The sequence below is a fragment of the Eumetopias jubatus genome, unplaced genomic scaffold (assembly GCF_037043125.1).
Source record: "Eumetopias jubatus isolate StellerSeaLion01/CBP00866 unplaced genomic scaffold, mEumJub1_p1.0 scaffold_12, whole genome shotgun sequence".
In the NCBI taxonomy this organism is placed as follows: Eukaryota; Metazoa; Chordata; class Mammalia; order Carnivora; family Otariidae; genus Eumetopias; species Eumetopias jubatus.
Window position 1 is genome coordinate 56,927,757 of NW_028274818.1, and position 20,415 is coordinate 56,948,171.

At 42.0% G+C, this 20,415-nt stretch overlaps 1 protein-coding gene across 1 annotated transcript; it reads left to right on the plus strand.

The window, feature by feature from the left end:
* Nucleotides 1-601: 601 nt before the first annotated feature.
* On the plus strand, nucleotides 602-20,146 carry SLC19A2 (solute carrier family 19 member 2). The gene is made up of 6 exons (XM_028123001.2): nucleotides 602-972; nucleotides 7,182-7,769; nucleotides 14,220-14,442; nucleotides 15,549-15,741; nucleotides 16,108-16,249; nucleotides 18,211-20,146. Exons 1-6 carry the CDS (start codon nucleotides 769-771, stop codon nucleotides 18,337-18,339), a joined length of 1,479 nt encoding a protein of 492 aa, XP_027978802.1. The 5' UTR covers nucleotides 602-768; the 3' UTR covers nucleotides 18,340-20,146.
* Nucleotides 20,147-20,415: the final 269 nt, after the last annotated feature.

Sequence of the window (20,415 nt, forward strand, 5' to 3'; positions counted from 1 at the left end):
CACTTTCTTCTGTTGGTAAACGCCCCGGGTGCTTAGATCCTAGGCTTCTAGTGTCTTTCTACTGGCAGATGAATGCAACTTAAGACACGAGAGCTGCGGGAGGAAAGGTGTGGCATTCCCCCGCCCCAAGGTTAAATCTTGCCCGGGCCTTGGCAGCCGAGCGAGTCTCTCGTGAGGAGTCTGAATGAACTCCGGAGGGATGGTGACTAAGAGCGGGAGAGAGTGAGTGTGTGGAACAGCGCGTTCCTTTCGGGGGGGGGACTAGGCCCTCAGGGACGAACACCGAGCCGACCCGAGCGTGCGCCGAGGGCGCTCCGCCTAACTGCCGCTCACCGCCGTGACAAACGCGCCTCGGCAACCCGAGTCCTCCATGTCTTCAGCCCAAGCCCTGCAGGTCGGCGGACGTCAGCGGACTCGCGCTCAGCCCGCGCCGATTCGCATCCCCTGAGTCAGCGACCAATGGGAGAGAAGCCAAATTCTAGGCATCCGCTGCGATTGGCTGTGCGCCCGGGGGCGGTGGCGGGAGGGGGGCGGCCCTGGGGGGCGGGTCTCGCATTCGGGCAGTAACACGCGAGGCGTCCGCAGCAGGGGAAAACTGGAGGGTTGCCCGCGGAGGCGGCGGTTAGCCCTGTGCGACCTGGCTCCGCCGCGAAGAGCGCCGCTCGCGATTCTAGGTTTCCGCGCCGCGGCAGCGCTAGAGCCTCACTGAGGCGGGCGGAGGAGGAGAGGGAGAGGGGCCGGGCCAGATCCCCGCCCTCCGCACCCCGAATGGATGTGCCCGGCCCGGGGTCCCGGAGGGTGGCGGCGGCGGCTGCCACCGTGCTCCGGCGCACTGCTCGCATGCCCCGCGAATGCTGGTTCTTACCCACCGCGCTGCTGTGCGCCTACGGCTTCTTCGCCAGCCTCAGGCCGTCCGAGCCCTTCCTGACCCCCTACTTGCTGGGGCCCGACAAGAACCTGACGGAGAGGGAGGTAGGCGCGGAGGCGGCCCGGCGGCGGGCGCGGCGGAGAGCGGGCGCTGGGGAGGCGGTTCAGGAGAGGAGCGAGTGAAAAGGGCGCTCGAGCCTCCGGACGCTTTCTGGGCAGGGAGCTCTGCCTTTTCGCAGTCGGAAGGCGGCTCGGTGCTGGCGCTGCACTACTCTGTGCAGGTTTTCGGGCGTCCGTTGGATATATGGGGCATGTCTTCTGTGAAGGGCTCAGAACATGCGCCGGGAGCCCCAGCACGCGTGCGCTTCAGGCGGAGTGCCCATGCTGCTGCCCTGCACTGTGCTCGGATTGGTCCAGCAGTTCCGGCTGGGCGGCGGGAGGGGGCGCAGCGGCGTATTTGGAGAAAAGAGTGAAAACAAGTTGTACTTTGGGCGTGCAGAAAGGGTTAGTAAATGTTTGTTGACTGAAAGTAGGGAACCAGCTGCTAGGTTATAAGTAACCCCTGCTTTTTGAAAGAATCTTCCCTCTCCCCGCTGCTCCCTTTCTTCTCATACCTTACTTTGTTTACCTTCGACAGGATGGATGTACTCAAATAAGGACAACAGAACAAACAAAAATCCATCATCTTAATTTGTTTTGATTATTAATTAGGTAAGGCTTTGTTCAAGGACATGCTGTCCCCCCTCATGCCCTACCTCCTGGGATAAAAGCAGATACTGAGATGGTATCACATAATTGGCACTTACAGTTTTTCTTGCATGGTGAATTTTTGGTTCACAGATGTTTTGCTTCTCAGCTACAGGCGTGAAAGCGGAGGTCTGGTATTCCCTTCTAGAACACTACAAAGGGGGAAAGCAGAGTGGGCACTGAATAGCTGTTTTTTCATATGCCTGCCTTTCCTCGCTTCCCTTCCCTTCCCTCCCATTTAAACTTTACTTTTCTTCCTGTGGTTAGTAATCATCTCTTTGAGTAGCAACTCAATCCCTGCATAACAGGTCAGAGCAGGGTATAGTGGGTATAATGAGCAGGTCAGAGCAGGGTATAATGACTCACAGTCCAGTTTGTTGGTGCTTTGCTGCTCTGTTTTCGAGGACACATAGGGAATTGAAAGTCAGTGTTGAATCCTAGATGGAGGGCTTCATTTGAATTTCTTATATTGTCTTACTCCAGCAAATATCATTGGCTTTTACCCAACTTTAGATCTTTTAGTTCTCGGTCTTAAGGACCACCCCACAAAGGACAGTCACAGTTACTCGTTACCTATTTGGATTTTAACACTGGTTACATTTTAACATTGTGAACAGAATGATTTTGCAAGAAGAAAATTATTGCAGTAAATATGAGAGAGTGATTCTGGAGACAGCCACTGACTCTGAGGTGCAGTCACTGAAGCAGAAATGATACTTCCTGAGCTGCTTACAATGAAAGTTTCATGGGAACTGCCATGTGATCTGCACAGTGTGTGCACCTTGCTTGAGAGAGGGGCGCACGGGGAAAAACTTGGTCCCACCCACATTGATATTTGAAAGTTGATCTGTTTTGTCATATGCCCTGGGCAGAGGAGTTGTTATGTCATGTGTCATCATGTGCCCTGTCTAATCAGAGAGCTTTCTAGGGTGAGTGCAATACGTTCAGTGGCATTGGAGTAGAGAACAAGGGTGCTAGACCTGGTAAAACACATAGCACAATTTCTGTTATTGCAAATTGGAGGAGGGTGAGGGCAGAGTTTGAAAAGAAATTTAGTGGTCTAGAAAGGAGGTCATTTGTCTATGAGGACCTTGGACCTTGGCTGATGCTGGTGTTCGTGCACAGTATGGCTCTGTTGACCCTCTCTGGAACCCTGGGTTTTTAAAATATCTAGTAACTGAAATAAATAGAATAACTTGTTCTGCTTTCTGACCTAATGCTTGCTTTCACCAGTGGACAGTTAATAAAAAAATATTACATGATTTTTAGGCAAAGTGAATGTCAGGTCATGGTTAGTGATGTTTGTGTTGAGATTTGTATTTACTTGTAAAACTTTAGAAGGACCAGCTTAGATCGTTTTAAATGGAGCTATTGTTAACCAAGTCCAAAGGCAGAAGAAGGAAAAGGGGGACAGAATTTCCTCTGTCTTCCTCTGCACTCAAAGGATTTTGAGATTTCAGGAAAAATGTTTACCTGTTTCAGGTACCACTTTCTAAGGTTTTTGTTTTGTTTTTAAGATTTTATTTACTTATTTGAGAGAGGGAGAGCACAAGCGGGTGGGGGGGTGGGAAGGGGCAGAGGGAGAGGGAGAAGCAGACTCCCTGCTGAGCAGCGAGCCCCATGTGGGGCTCGATCCCGGGACCCCGGGATCATGACCAGAGCCGAAGGCAGACGCTTAATGACTGAGCCACCCAGGCGCCCCCGGCACACAGACTTTCTAAGTTTTAAAGAGGTTAAAAATGGACTGTGTTCTAATAGATGAAGCCAAACTTTTAATAAAATAGAGCTCTATATCTCCAATTTTTAATTTTTTAATTTTTTTATTCTTTCATCTTTTTTAGCATGTGATTTGACAGACATTCACTACCTTTCTTTGACTTAAAAAAAAAAAACTTTCTACCTATTCTGTCTGATACTCGGAGTCCTACAAAATTTGGTTCTTATCTTCCTTAACAGCCTTATCTCCTGCTACATCTTTCCTCTCCTTGCATCTTCCACGTGCCCACACGCCCACACGCCATCCACATCAATCTTCTAGTCATAAATCCAGCATATCCAGTCTCTCATCTACCAGTCTGTACTCAAAGTTGTGATCTCTGCTTGAATAAGCTTCCTATACCTGTCTGTGGTTGTGTTTCTGTTAGCCTCTAACTTTCTCCTCCTTCAAGGTCCACCTCAAGGAAGTAACCCCACATTTCCTATCTCTCTTATCAGTAACGTATGAATATATATTGCTCATTAGGTTCAGAACTCCTGAAGAACTGAGGCTTTGTTTTATTTTATTTTTTGTAATCCACACAGCTTAAAATATTGTGCAAATAAGAGTTTATTAACTAGTTGTTTAATTGAAACTGGATTCTAAAATAAAGTCTAAATCCGAATTAGAGCTTAAAATGAACATGTTTTCTCTTGACTTTCTGTCTCTCAGAAGAAAGCACAAACAAGTTCTGATCCAAAGAATGGTGAAAGGCACCTTATGATAAAATCAATTCCCTTCGCTCACATGGCAGATTTTACCTGAGATTCAGCAGGTATTGTCCAGACTATGGACAATGAGAGTCTGTAATTTGTACATTTTTGCATGTGGGAAGTTTCCCTTCAGGATTAAAAATATCTATTGAAGAAACATTTTTTTGGTGTAACAGTTTGTCCATGGTGGCATTGAAAAAGAAAGGATCTTTTGGAGACCCAATGGCTAAACTCTGGAGAATGTGTGGTTTTAATCTCTCCGTGAATGCCTTATAAAAGCACCTTAATACAGGTTGAAAAAGCTGCTGCCAGCATTAGAAGTAGCCCCGGAACATAGTAGATGATCAACAGTAGTTTTCTGATTGAAGAAATGAGGCATTTTAGTGTGGCGGATTCAGAATATCAAGGTTCTGATCCTCCCTCTGCCAATGCTAGCTGTGATAACTTGGGGTAGTTTACTTAACCTTTCTGTAAGGCCAAGTTCCCTCCATTTGTAAAACAGGTAATAAAAGCATCTACCTCTTAGGGTTATTGTTTGGATTAAATGCTAAGGTAGTAAGGTAGGTGAGGCAATTAGCATAGTGTGTGGTGCTTCAGTAGACATTTGCTATTATAATGCTGATAACACTGTGAGAGGGACATTCATCTTGGGTTGATCTCTCATAGGAGAAAAGTCAGGTTTTTCATTTAGAATGAGTTAAAGAGAACCCATCTCTTCCCCCCCACCCGCCTTTAATTTTATTCCTACTTGGCATTGCAGGTCTGCCCAGGTTACTTTTCCTCATCTTCATTACCTTAATTGTGGTTTTGTGTTAGGAGTAGAATAAGACTCATAAATATAAGCACGTTAAGTTGATAATTAAAAGGATGCGATTTCCATAACGAAAACCTAGTAGTTAATCATTTTGGGACAGCCGTTATTGAAGGGTATGGAACATGCATCGGTACAGACAGTATTGCTGGAGTGAAGAAGTCGAAGTCCTGAAGGGTGTGTTGGGAACAAGAGAATGTGGGGTATTGAAGGAAGTGATGGAGAGGGTTTGTAAAGCAAAGGCATGGCGGCTAACGTTGGGAAAATGTGAAGGTGAATAAACGTGTGGAGTTAGAGGTGGCAGTTTCACACTTCAGAAAACTAGAGGAGACTGTCTATAAAACCAGAGGCAAAAAAAAGAGTGGGGAATCGTGAATGGAACACCACTGTGAAAAGTCGCAGCTTTTATCTGAGAGTTATCTGTGCCCTTTGGTTTTCTGCTGAGGTGTCATAGGCTGTGGTGGTACCAGCCAAGTGCACTTTTGTTCCTCGGTCACTAAAATTTACACACTTTTGAATTAGTCCTTTCTACAGGTCACGATTATTCTTTTCATACCCATATTCAGGTGCAAGAAATTTCCTGATCGAGTGGAGATTGCTAAATGATTTATGCAAATACAAATTAGGCTAAAATTCATGAAGGTGAGACTATTAGACCAAAATCTTTTGATATCTGGCCAATCAAAAACAAATCAAGTCTGGAATATATTTCAGGTTATATTTTGCCTTTGTAGTTGTGCTCTGCACTAGCAAAAGATTTCACAGTAATTGTTTACTTTATTGTTCCTCTAAACCCTGAACACAATTAGCCCGTTTTACATTTGGGTGAACTGAAGCATACATGAGAGTTAAAAAGAAAGTTGCCCTTGGCTTTAGATTGTCAGAGTCTAGGATTAGATTGCTCCATGGCAAAGTATTCAGCCTGTTACCAAGACTGCCTTTCAGAAAGCACTTAAAAATCAGGGCCACTGATCTAGACTTTGAAATGATCATTTAAAAAACCAACTTACATACATCCCCAGGACCTTGCCAGGCATGGTAGGTATAAAAGAGGGGAGGGTCTCCTATAGTGATTGATACTGGAAGAATGGGGATGGCAGGTCAGTTGAATTACCTCATTCGTACCGTCCCAGAGAGTCTGTTTCAGCTTCAGTCCTCAAGTCTCGACTTCTAAATACAATGAGGGAGTGATTTGCCTGTATCCTCTCATTTAATCCTTGCAACAACAACCCGGTGGTGGAGGGTTTATGCTGCTTTTACTGGTAATGGAGACGAAACCTAAAGGGAGCTAAACAAAAACTTGTCGATAATCACACATCGAATGTTGGGGGTGAGATCCCCAGTGGGGTCTGTATGGCGGAGAGCTTATTTTAGAGATTATGTCTACTTTATTCCAATTTTAAAAATCCATTAAAAACCAAAACTTTATCCTTTTCATATGATAGACAAGCAAAAAGAAGGACATCAAAGTTGCCTATAATCCTATCATCCACAGATAATTATTCTCTCAAGACTAGGACAGAATTATCCTCTTTACCTGTTCCCCCGAAGCAATAAAACTTAAAATCAGAGAAACCTAATCAAACCTAATCAGAGCCGGTAAGTTTAGCTTTAAAGGTCTTGTGGTTGCTAGAGCATTGGTGACAAAACAGACAGGACAGCCCCTCTTTTTAGCCCTAATTCTGTGGCTAGAAGGGAGAATCGATGATGATTCCCAAACACTTAAACCTATTTCCAAAACAGTTATTGAGCCAAGTACCCTCCACACAGGTACTTGCTGGTTGCTAGGCTGTGCAGGTCAGTGTCAGAGGGCGAGTCAGCCCTCAGGAGTCTGCCCTCTAAGGCAGTGGTCCCCAGCTCTGGCTCAGACAAAAGTCTCCTGGGAGGTTGTTGGCTAGGCATCCGCATTTTTTAAAGCTCCATGGGAGATGTGCGGCCTCGGTTAGGAAGCAGTGCTGTGCGGGACGTGGGGGGACGGGCACACACAAAGGTCAGGGGAGCTCCCAGGGTTGCTCCACGAACACTGTCAGCTCAGCAAAGGCTGCCGGGGTGAGGACGGCTTCCAGCCAGGCCTTGAGGAAGGGGGAGGATTTTAAGAAAAAGATGATGGGGTGAAAATGGGGAAGTATGTGCCAAACAATTATCAGAATTGTTGTTGAGAGCTCTTTGGTTGATAAGGATGATTTATTAGAGGTATTGGTAGGTTGTTTTATAAGAATAAATTGTTACGAATATTCCAGGTCTGTTGATAATCACTAATGGGTTTTAAATTTTCTTTTTCTGTTAGGTCTTAAATGAAATTTATCCAGTGTGGACTTACTCTTACCTGGTGCTGCTGTTCCCTGTGTTCCTTGCCACAGACTACCTCCGTTATAAGCCTGTCGTTCTGCTGCAGGGACTCAGCCTTATTGTTACATGGTTCATGCTGCTCTACGCCCAAGGACTGCTGGCCATTCAGTTCTTAGAATTCTTCTATGGCATCGCCACAGCCACTGAAATTGCCTATTACTCCTATATCTACAGCGTGGTAGACCTCAACATGTACCAGAAAGTCACAAGTTACTGTCGGAGTGCCACCTTGGTGGGCTTTACTGTGGGCTCTGTCCTGGGGCAAATCCTCGTCTCCGTGGCAGGCTGGTCCCTGTTCAGTCTGAATGTCATCTCTCTTACCTGTGTTTCTGTGGCTTTTGCTGTGGCCTGGTTTCTGCCTATGCCACAGAAGAGCCTTTTCTTTCACCATGTTCCTTCCACTTGCCAGAGAATGAATGGCATCAAGGCACAAAATGGTGGCATTGTAACCAACACCTCAGCTTCTAACCACCTTCCTGGCTGGGAGGACATTGAGTCAAAAATCCCTCTAAATAAGGAGGAGCCGGTAAGTTTAGCCTTAAAGGTCTTGTGGTTGCTAGAGCAGTGGTGACAAAACAGACAGGACACCCCCTCTTTCTAGACCTTGTACTCATCTGGATTCAGGTTTTTATCCGGAGTTGGTCCATTGGTTCGTTCATTGATTGGTTAAAGGTAAGGTTGATTTATATAAGGGATGACAAATATATTTGGAGTGAATGACCTCTAGAGTCAGACTACACAACATTATATTGCTTGTGTCAGAGATGTCTTCCTATCCCCAGTACTTGGTATATAAAGAAAGCACTCAGAAAATTTTGCTTAATGAATAGATGGAATGATTCCAATAAATGATGAATATCTACTTCTAGTTTCTGAATTGAAACCCAAAGTATTTAAGTTTAGGAACTTCCTCTTCTGTGCTGGAATACATATTAAAAGTGTGACTCTGAAATTGTCTCTTAGGTATGGCATCAGAATAATCCATCCATACGTTCTGGCTAGCCAGGAAGATTAATTGCTTCCCCCAATCATTCACCTTTCTTTATAAAAATTTCCAACAGGTTATAAGCTGTGAGGGGCAAGGTTCATTCCAACCATACTGAATTAGTCTTAAGTTTCATGGGGCATGTTTGGAAATAACCTGTTAACATTCTCACTCTGCTGGTGGGCTCTGTCAGTCATAAAACTGAGCTCTCTAAGCCTTGTAGTCTGAATGAGTAGAGAACCCACATGAGTGGTTTTCGGCTCCCCCCCGGAGTTAACTCAGATTGTTTCCACGTGGCATCTAATTGCTCTCTGATGCCTATCCCCGCTCTTCACTTGTGGTTACTAGTTGAAACTTATATTATCATCCCAAAGAGCTTGAGCCTAGGTGACTCTGGTCATGAAACTTACTTTGATTACTAGGGCACCTGTAGCAGCATCAGTCAGATTCCCGGGATTAAGTAGGAATGTAATGCTGATTCCTCCATAGTTTGTTAAGTGTAACATAAGATGTTGGCAAGTCAACAAAGGGTTGATGGAGGAGGGAAAGTTAAAATCACCTGATCTTATGTAGTAGAGAAAAAGAATAAGGACCCTTTTAAAATTCTGTTTCAAATGTGTTAAAATGACTAGCTAAAATTAGTACGTACAGACATATGCATAATACCTATCTCTATATATTTTAAATATTAACATTGGCCATACTTCTAAAGGTTTGTATAGACCAGTAAATTTTAAACCATTTTGAACATGAGTAAGAAACATCTTACACAGGAACAAGTTCCACTTTGTAAGTGTGTATATATTTTCTATGTAACTGAAGCAGAGGTTTTACAGCACAATACTTTATCGGTAATTTGATGAATTCATTTGTTTGATAAAAACTTGGCTGTTTTATTTTAGTTTTAATTTGTAACTTAGATTTAACATATAGTATATTATTTGTTTTATTCATTTCATTTTTTACAATGCAGATCACTGCCCACTACATTGATTTTATTACCTGTTAATGAGTTGTAACCGACCATTTGAAAAACTCAACTCTGTCTTAGACCAACTTGACATTTGCTGTTTATAACCTAATGCAAAATGTTAGCATTTGACATGCTGAAGAATTATGAAATTTTAGAGGTTGAAGTGATTCTAACCACAGGCCGTAGGACTGTTAGAATATCTTAAAGTCACAAGGGACTTTAGATGCCATCAACCTTCTCATTTTAGAGATAAGGATTGGGAACAGGGATTAGTGACTTGTGCAGAATTGCACTGATAGACTCTGTGACATCATTAAAGAGCATATATGAGATCCACTTTGATCTGTACTTTGCTACATAAAGCCTTTCACTGGGGCGACAACATGGTCAGAACCATCATGTTGGCTGGCTACAGTGTGGTAAAAGTTAGAAGCAAGTCAGTTCCATCATATCCTTGGCAGCTGTATAGGGCTAAAATAGTGCTGTTTCTCTTGACAAGTTTGAAGGAAGTCAGAATATGGCAATTGGGGATCGCAGCGCCATATTAAGTTGGCAGAGCCCATAACCGAACTGTAAATCATAATTGTAAATATAGTAAAGAAGAGTAGGTAGGTGGGTGGGTAGTTTGATCTTGACTTTATGGAAAGGGAAAATGAAGTAGGAGTCAAAGTGACAGCCCCGTCCACAAGTTACCTTACAGTATTTGTGAGTTCTTTTCAGAATGAGCCTATTGCTGTGGGGCAGAGTGTGTTGACATTCCAGCAAGGCCAGGTATTCTCTTTCCTAAATAGGAAACTGGATTCCTTCTGTGCTTGGCTTATAATTGGACCTGGTTTATTTTCAGTTGCTCATCCATTAGAAATGATAGAAATTAAGCCAATTCTTTAGCACAGGGCCTGACACCAATACCTGTTAACTATACTTTTATTTGTAGACTGATACCCTTTATGATGAGTAAGCATTCTTTGTGTATGTGTGTGTTTGAGCGTAGCAACATTAATGTTTCCACTTTGTACTTACTGTAATTTCTAGCAGCACACCATAGTGGATTTTGAAGAAGATAAAACCAGCGTTCTGGTACTTACCAGCAGGGTGATCTTGGGCAAGTTACTTAATTCTTTGAGACTTTAGTTTCTTTCTCATTCTTCTGTCTACCTCACCAGGTTATTTCGAGTGTTAAATTTAGAGGCAATGTAAGGGTCTCAAGTGAATATTTGTAGTAGGTAATCAATATTCATTTCTGTTATCATCTTTATCATTAGACATGACTAATCAAGAACAGCTTTGTGCCTTCACTGCAGATAGTTATTGTGAGGCTGCAAATAATCTTTCACTTTGAATTGGTTCCCCTTGGTCTTCTGAACTTTATGAAAGGTGTCACTAGAATCCGGTACTAATTCTACCACTAATTCTTTAACTGAGGCTACTCTTAAATGTAGAATGTTCAATCAGACGATCACTAAACTTTCCTTAGCCCTAGAATACTGAGTTTTACGAACTGATTGATCTGAAGGTACGTTTTTCTTCAGATTGCCAGGCATGACACAAACACCTTGTCCTTTCCGGTCCAGTCACCCGTATAGTTAGGAACACATAATGTCATAGAAGTGGTTTAATTGCAGTCACCTGTCCTTGACTTAAATCTTCACAGTTTAGGCATTAAACCCTACTTATCCTATCCCTCACCCCCACATAGTTTCCTATGGTGTGTAGAAGAAAATCCAAAACTCGCATTGTGGCCTTGAGACCCCCTACAATCTGGCCTTATTTCACGGCTCTGCTCCACATGGACCTGACTGAAACACATCAAACTTATTCCCACTTTGGAACTTCAGCCCGAAGATTCTCAGTCAGGACTGCCCTTCATTCTGATTTTCATGGCTGGTTCCATGTTTCACTCAGGTATCAACTCAGGCATGAGCTTTTCAGAAAGCCTTTCGACACTCTCGTTGTCCTTCCTTTTCTCTACCACGGTCCCTTGCCAGCCCATTACCTTCTTTCTTTTCTTCATAGTATCATTCCTCCTGTAAACTCTCTCATGTGTGTGTGTTTATCGTCTATCTCCCTTACCAAAATGTCAGTTTAATGAGGGCAGGGACTTTTCTGCTGTATTCCCAGAATCTATCGCCAAACATGCAGTATGGGCACTCGTAAATATTCGTTGCTTGTATCAATGGGTCATGATAGAGTACAAAGGAAATCAGCACTTAGTGAGCACTTGCTACCTACTGAGTAACACCCATTTAGTTCTTCCAAAAGCCTGTTGAAATAAACGTTAATTTCCATTTTATAGTAAAAAGCCTAAGATTTAGAAATTTTTTCCATCTGCGTGTAGGCAGGTGTGCTCCCGCTGTTCTTTCTTTATCCTCATTATTGCCTCAGCTCCCATTTATTTTGACCTGGGTACTTGGATACTGTGCTAAGAATCTTAGATTCACTAGCTCGTTTAATCCTTATAAAAAACTCTGATGTAGGTATCACTGTCCCCCTTGTACAGTTGAGGGAATGGAAGCTTACATCAGATAACTCACCCAAAGGCACATAGAAAGCACAGTCAAAATTCAAACCCAGATGCAGTTGACTTCAGAAACCACTGTATTAGAGACTCCTGTTCCTTGGTGAAGAGAAATAATTTTTCCAAGATTTTTTCTTGTTGTTTTGTTTGTAACACCGAGTCAGAACCCTTTCTTGAAGTGAAATCTGAAGCAAGATGCCCATCGTGATAAATGAGTAGGAGTTGAATTTAGGGATGGTGTGAGTAGGCATGACTATGGAGCATTGCTTGGTTCTCATTCCACTGAGATTATCCTCTCATTTTAGGGAGAAAATGGCCTTTATTTACTTAATTTCAAGAGTCCCTATGGATACAATATATAGCTAATAAACATATCATCTTAATAGGAAAAAATCTGATTTTGTAAAAAGATTTATACTTCATTTTTTAATTAAACAGTAAAAGAAAACTACATAAAAAGGAGAATCATCTGATCTGCTAGCACAATAGTAGATGACCACTATTAATAGTTTAGTGACCTTCCTAAACATCTCTTTTCATATATACCTAAGTATGTATTCATAGGTATACATTTTATAGTACATGAAATTACAGTCTACATGGAGTTTCATAACTGCATGGGGTTTTTTGCTCCATGGTATGTGATACTTATCTTCCTATGTCTTTCCATGTCAAAATGGCTTTCAGAATCTAAAGAAATGATAATGGTGACAGTGATTGGTGGGAGGTCTGTGTTGGGACAGTGGGCCCCCTTTCCCTCCAGGCTGGCCCCAAGCACAAAGCCAGAATTGTATAGAGACTCACGTGAAGGACATAGTCTGCCTTCTCCTTGTTGCACACCATTCCCTCTGGATATCTCCAGTCACACCCCGGCCAGTGGATGTATCTGAGTTGGGATGAGGGGAGAGAGTGTGTAGCCATACATGGTTGTGCCCTTCCCTGTTACAGCTTAGTGCCCTTGAACTTCAGATAAGTGTACGCTCCCCGAAACAGTAGCGAAAGACAGGTCAACTCTTTTTTAAATATTTTTATTTATTTATTTGACAGAGAGACACACTGAGAGAGGGAACACAAGCAGGGGGAGTGGGAGAGGGAGAAGCAGGCTTCCCGCGGAACAGGGAGCCCGATGCGGGGCTCGATCCCAGGACCCTGAGATCATGACCTGAGCTAAAGGCAGATGCTTAACCAACTCAGCCACCCAGGCGCCCCAGACAGGTCAACTCTTAACAGGTGGTTAATGCCCTACTTTCCAGTTTAGGAACGACTGCTCAGTGAGATACCAGGCCAAGGCAAGAATGACTGATCTGGGAGCAGAGTAAGTGTACAACAGGCCGGAGCAGGAGAGAGAGTGTCCTAGAAGCTTTTTATGTTTGGTCAGAACTTCACTGTTGCTAAATTGCAAACCTACCTCAATAGTACCAGTTCTTACCTGATCCATATTTTGTTTTTGTGTTTTTTTTTCTTGAAACCAAATGTACATTATTTGTTCCCATCGCTTAAGTCTCACTCTATATGTTTTTACTGTGTTTCGGATAATGGAATATCAACAGCTGAGGAGATAATGATAGCCTCCTTTTCATCATGAAAATGTTTGTTGTTCATAGCAAGAGTTAGTATTGGGATTGTGTCCTTCAGAAGCACTTAATAAAAGAAGCAAACTTACGCTTGGAAATTTCCATCCTAGCCATTGTTTGGCTACAAACTAGTCTCCCTCTGTGCACAACAGGGCTGAGAAATGCGTGGTACTGTAACTTGGCCTTGCAAACACCCAACTATACCTACTCAAATGTTGTGGTCACATCTGGAGGTTCTCATGCCCTGCAAGACCTGGTGTTTGAGATAGACTTTGGGAGTCAGATAAAATTTGAATAGAAGAATAGTGAAGAACATTCTAGGCAAAGGAAATAGAACAAAAGCATAGCAGAAGGTGCTGTTAGAGGCCATTTTAGGGTTATTAACTGACCTAATCTCAATGTTATGCCTCAGGGAACAGGGAGGCCTGAAAAGAGGGAAATAGAGGGAGAGTGGCGAGTCGGTAGGGCAGACAGAACACACACATTTACTGATTGTGTTGGCCATCTCATATGGGTACTGTTCATGGCACCCCAAACAATGACAGTAGTAACATAAGAGCTCACAGATCACAGATCACTATAAAAAGTATAATAATGAAAAAGTTTGAAATATTGTGAGAATTATCAAAATGTGACAGAAAGACATGATGTGACAAACACCGTGGGAAACCTGGCTCTTGATAGACTTGCTTGACACTGAGTTGCCATAAACCTTCCATTAGTTAAAAACACGTATTTGCAAAGTGCAGTAAAGGGAAGCGCAATAAAATGGGAGTATGCCTCTATGCCGTTTGTATGCATAAAAATAAATAAGCAGTTGGTTTTCACAAGGACAAAAATGTCTGTCAGATAGAAAATGAAGTCTCTAACAGTTGTTTTCTGTGGTTGCCTTCCTAGTATTTGAGTTTTCTTCCCCTTTTCCTCTGTAGGAACCCAAGCCAGACCATCTCCTTGTGCTGAAGGTCCTGTGGAATGACTTCTTGATGTGCTACTCCTCCCGCCCTCTGCTCTGCTGGTCTGTGTGGTGGGCCCTCTCCACCTGTGGCTATTTCCAAGTGGTGAACTACACACAGGGCCTGTGGGAGAAGGTGATGCCCTCTCGCAATGATGCTATCTACAACGGTGGTGTGGAGGCCGTGTCCACCCTCCTAGGTAAGCAGGGCGGGGCGGTGGTTCTCCCTCTGGTGGTTTGGTCAACGTTAATCAGATTTCCCCTCCCCTCCTAAATTTGAAGTGACCCCAAGGAATGGTTTCTTTATTTTGAGTTCTGATTTTGTAATTTAGGAAGAAATTTAGCAGTGCTCAAGTTGTGGATGAGCATGATTAACAAACTTGAATTCTTTGTCTTTTAGGGAAGCCTAATGTAAATGATTTTCAAAATTGTCTTCTTATTCAGGTTTCCATTATCTCTGTATTTATAGGGTGCTTTTGCCACTTGATGTGAAACTTTGAATGGCAATCTACAGTAGTTTATAGGAATGACTCCTATATGTTGAGTGTTAATCTGCAGTAAGTGCTGTTCTAAGGACTTATGTATATTAACTCAGTCCTCACAAAATGCCTGAGATACGTACAGTTGTTACCCGTATTTTACAGTTAAGGAAACATGGACCGATAGGTTGATAACCTGCCCAAGATCAGATAGATGGTAAGTAGTAAAGTTAGGGTTTGAACTCAGAGCCTGTGTCCTTGACTGTTGTATTCTATCGACCCTTTCTAGTTTGTTGACCTACTTCTTAAGGTTTTTAGAAGCGATCCCATGATTTCTATAAACACTTACAACTGTGTCTGGCACTTAGAAAGCACTCAGCACATCTTAGCTATCGTTATCAGCCTCGTCATGTTACCAAAGAGCAGGGAAGCCCTTTTGCCATGTTCTGAACAGCTCCTCGGTTAGGAGAGGGGGTGATCCCTCCTGCCACATTGTTGAGCTGGAAGCAGTGGCTCTTTGTGACTCCTGCCTCGCGCCAGCCTCAGTAGCTTTTCCTCAGCAGCATCCCTGGGTCTGTATCCTTTTCCATCTCACTATCAGTTGCTCTCATTCAGTCTCTCCTCGTCTCTCAGTGGCTCCATGTTCTTTATTCCATCAAGTCCAAATTCTATGCCTGACTTTCAAGGCACTCCCTAATCTTGAGCTACCCTATTTATAAGTTGCAAGGTTTTAAAAAATTTAATAATCTAAGCTGAATTTTTAATCCATTAAAAGAGCATTTGTTTAGCAAAATAACTAGATCAGTTTTCTCTGTTTTGTTCTGTAGGCGCTGTTGCCGTGTTTGCAGTGGGTTACGTAAAAATATCCTGGTCAACGTGGGGGGAGATGACGCTGTCTCTCTTTTCCCTGGTGATTGCTGCCTCCGTGTATATCATGGATACTGTGTGCAACATCTGGGTGTGCTACACATCCTATGTGGTCTTCAGAATCATCTACATGTTACTCATCACTATAGCAACGTATGTATTTTGAGTCAAAGAAGCATTCGGAAAAGTTGTGACAGGATAAACTTTTTCGGTTTCTTTACAAACCAATTAAAATTTCTAGTTAGAAGAGGCAAACAGGAGGAAGCATTGTATTTTATGTTTTTCTCCTGAGGAAGCACTTAGGTAAGGCTCATTTATTTCCTTGTTCGTATATTCCTGTTCTGTTCAGAAGTTTGCATGAGGTTTACACCACTTAGCAACAACATGCTTTTCACCTGGTTGGGAAGGGAAATGAGAGTAGAAAGAAGGGGCTACTCTTCACAGCTGAAGTAGAAATCGTAACTACCTTGGAAGTGATTCTTATCTATTCATTCTTCCTTTGTGGATTGTTTTTTTAAGTTTTCAGATTGCTGCTAACCTCAGCATGGAGCGCTATGCCCTGGTGTTTGGTGTGAACACCTTCATTGCTCTGGCCCTGCAGACGCTGCTCACTCTCATTGTGGTGGATTCCAGTGGCCTTGGCTTAGACATCACCACTCAGGTAAGATTTCTGTTTCGACATTCAAGATGTTATCACTCGATCAGGGTGACCAAGTGAATCTTAATGAAAGCAAATTCAAACAGTGTAGACAGATATAAAAAGTAGAAGTGTTCCTTCCTTCCTTTAGTCAACCCCCATCCTTAGTTCTTTTCTCCCTGGAGGATGTTGGGGGACCTAGAACATTTTGATGGGGACCTAGAACATTTCTGAGTTGAACATTACTCAACAGCCTGGTAGAGCCAAGAAGTAATATTGGTTCCTTCCAGGCCGAGCTTTTCTGCTTCCTCATCCAGTATTTCCTTCCATTTTTAATTCGGTGCGTGGAACACTGTATCCCGTGCTTGAGATGCTCTGCTCCATCTCACAGTACTGTATGTTTCCTCCCTTCTTTATCAAAAATACCACCTACCCAAATACCAGGGTAGTGACTTGCTGCTGCTGAATAGCATGGAGATTCTTCACAAGTGACGCATCGAGGAGACAGCTGCACACTGTAACATTGTGGATACTTGTGTTCATTCAGGAAGTGCACGGTCGTATATGCCTTCGTGCGTTGAGTTGAGTTCGTAGGTGGGGCTTGCTCTGTACTCTGGCAAAGTGGGCAGTTGAATCAAAAAGTGCCTACCCCACCCCCATTCCAGCCTAGTTATAAACGCCCAACATGGTAGCAGTAATTAACTTTGTTTTTACTAAAGAGATCTAACAGAAATGATATTCATAGTAGCTGATGTGCACTGAGTGCTTTCTGTGTGCCAGGTACTCTGTATAGCGTTTTGCAAGGTTGTCGTCAGGCTTGGACATCGAGAGAATGAGTCTGAGAGATGTTACGTATTGTAAAGTGTTGTTTAAGTTCTCACGGTCAGTAATGATGTGGCAAAGCTGGGATTTAAACCAGCTTCTAACTCTAAAGCCTAATCATCCCTCACTAGATCATACTGCCTCACAAAGGTGGGCTGGGGGAGCAGAGGAGTGGGAGCTTATTACTTTCTCTATGTTCCCCAATTACTACCAGCAGTGATAACCTTGAGAAGACCTCTCAAGGGTTAGGTGCTTAGATTTGGAATGAGGGTAGGAGAGAAACTAAGTGCTTATCATCCTGCTATAGAAATAGTGGGTTTAAAAATTACTAATTCTCGAATTGTGTAGGCTCTGCTGAAACTCTTAACTGCCATAATTAAGCAGCAGGTTTCCTATAGGAAAATGTATCCTTTAAAATGTATTTTAAAGAACCTGGCTCGAAGACTTACAGTGGCACCCGTATGGCACTCATGAGCCAGCTGATAGTTATTTCATAAGTTCTTTTAAGATGATGATCATGATGAAGATGTTGATAAACTATATAGTCACATTCAAATATTAGCCTAGAGAAGATCCGTATGAAAAGTAAAAGGTAATCCCGTAATGGAATATAGTTGACTTCCTACTGCCCTCCTCTGGTGAAGAAGAGAAGTTCTTTATCTTCAGAATTTGGCCTGCTCTTCACACTTAACCTACCAACTTGGGGGTAGAGACCATGATTTATTTGTAACAATAACAGCCACAAAAATAAGAAAAAAAAAAAGCAGTAGTATTAGCAGCCTTAGCATTGTGTGCTAATAAACACTTAACATACATGATCTCATCCCTTACCAGCAACCCTGTAAAATAGGGAGTGTTGTGAATTCCATTTTGTAAATGAAGTTGAGGCTCAGAGATGAAGTATCTCAGTCAGGGTCACACAGCTAGTAAGCGATGGAGTCAGGAGCCGCACTGAGGCGGTCAGGCTTTAGTCCCACCATGCTGTGCTACCTCGTTTTATTGTCAGTACCTGGCAGGTTGTATAAGTGTACAGTGTTTTGTAAAGGCTTACTGAGAAACTGAATATACCTTTAATTAGAAGGATATGTTCACATATATAAAATAAAACATCTCATCTTCTAATTGATAATTCTCTACATTACTTCTTTCCCCATCCCCTTTAGTTCCTGATCTACGCTGGGTATTTTGCACTCATCGCTGTGGTTTTCCTGGCTAATGGTACAGTTAGTATTATGAAGAAATGTAGAAAGCATGAAGATGCAGAATTGAGTTCTCAAGTAACTACGTCATAATACACGGCTTATAAGCTGCTTCTTAGAGCAAAAACTGCACAGCAACTGTGCCTGGATGTATTTAATGTTTTAATATATAGATGTATATTCATGAATGTGCTTTTTAAGGCTTCAAAGCAGCCAACTGACTACACTCTGTGTTCCTAGAGTGAACAATACTGTTTAGAGGAGCCAGAGGTGAAGTTTATCTCGTGGATTATTTATGAAAGCTGTTTTAAGAATTACTTTGTTCTGATTCAAAAGTGAACTTGATTTTGAAAACCGAGTAATAAGAGCACTCAAGCACCACATGGCGTTTATACTTGATAGCAAGTGAGTATGGTGTTTCATAGGTCAAGTTACTTCCCTGTATCTGATCAGCCAGGGGCTTGGCGTGGTGGGACTAGGGCTTCCCAGGGGCCATGGGATATTACAGGTCAGAATAGAAATAGGTTCTAACAGCAACTGCCTCTATTCAACTTAATTCTTACTTCTGTGTTACTCATGTGCATTTGTGTTTCTACGCAATATTTGCTCTGGTTTGGTGTTCCATCGTATTAGGAATGTGTGTCATTTCTAATTTTAAGTTATTTTTAAAAATTCATTGTATGAATGTTGTTTCCACCTTGACAATTTTGTACTTATGTAGATTATCTTTAGAAATACACTTTTGCTTTATTCATATGCTTCTCAGAGAAGCTCATTTAGTTAGAAAATAAGGCAAGTTTTGAGGCTTGCTAATAATCTAAATGAAGAGACCTAATCAGAACACTTAAGGTATGTTTTGCCTGTCTTTTAGTCTTCAGTATGAAGGACTTTTAATTCTATGATGAAAAGTTAATATATGAGCTAAAGATAACAACTAGCCCATATTGTATTTGTGTTCCCTTTTATTTCCAAAATAAAATGGAAGTCTTTTTTTAATATCTTCATCTCTATTTATAGCTTATTTATTATTTGTCCTTCTTATCCAAGATATAGATTTCATTAGGACTTAGATTTGTTGGATTATTAAAAGGCCTTTTCACAAACTGAGCCTCTTTTTACTGATTTCACTGGGATAGGAACTAGGATAGACTTGATTCCTGCGTTTTGTACATTAAATCTGCCTTTGCCTCTAAGGGTGGACCATCTTGGAATGTCTGCTTAAAATAATAATTGCTAGTGATTTCATTTCCAAGGTACTGGAAAAATGTTATTATGTAAGCATCGAATTCTGTAATTAGTCAACCAAGTGGCTGCTAGTGTATGTGAGACATGAAAACCATTTTAAAGCCGACTTTGTTGCCTTATCTTCAAAAAAAAAATCTAGGTTAACTTATTTAGAATAACATAGGTAAGCAGTGTGAATAATAGTATCAAGATTCCAAAGTTGACATATTCATTTAGTATAAGTGGGAACACTAGATAGAAGTAAATGAAACAGGGTAAGTATAGGCCATTTTCCACTCACTTTCCTTTCTGATCAAAGGCAAGAGCAGAACACTAAGGGAAGAAGTGATGTCATAAAAGGACGGCCTCTAATTTTATATTGTATCTTTTGTTTTGCTACGTAGGGAATTGTTTATTCAGAAACAGGTAGAAAAGTGGTGTTCGAGGGATTTTATTTTAATGTTTTTTAATAAAATGCACTGTGGTACAATCAAACCCTTCATGTTACCAAAGCAATATTTCCCTGGAATTTAATTCAAAGTTCATGGTCGCACAACTGGAGCCTTTACTTATTTAAGACAATAATAAGTTCATATCCTGGTGTGTGGCCATATTTACAGAATGCTGAGCCCAGTTTGTAAGTTGTACTGTATGCAGTTTTGCAAAGAAGTGAAAGTAATTTGTTGTACTTTTTATTCAATTCTGTATAGATTATAAAATTATTTTTATTAAATAAATATTTTACATTATATTTTTCCTTTTAATCACAATTATTTCAAATTTTTTTGCTTCAGTAGGAGCCTTGGGTTACATATTTAAACCTTTTAATAATTCCTCCTAGAACAAATTTCATATTAAGTCTTCCTTCACCTGACCTTCCTGTTTAACCTTGTCATCCTGTGAATTCTTCCCATTGCTTTGTGATCCTTACCTTTGATTCTTCCC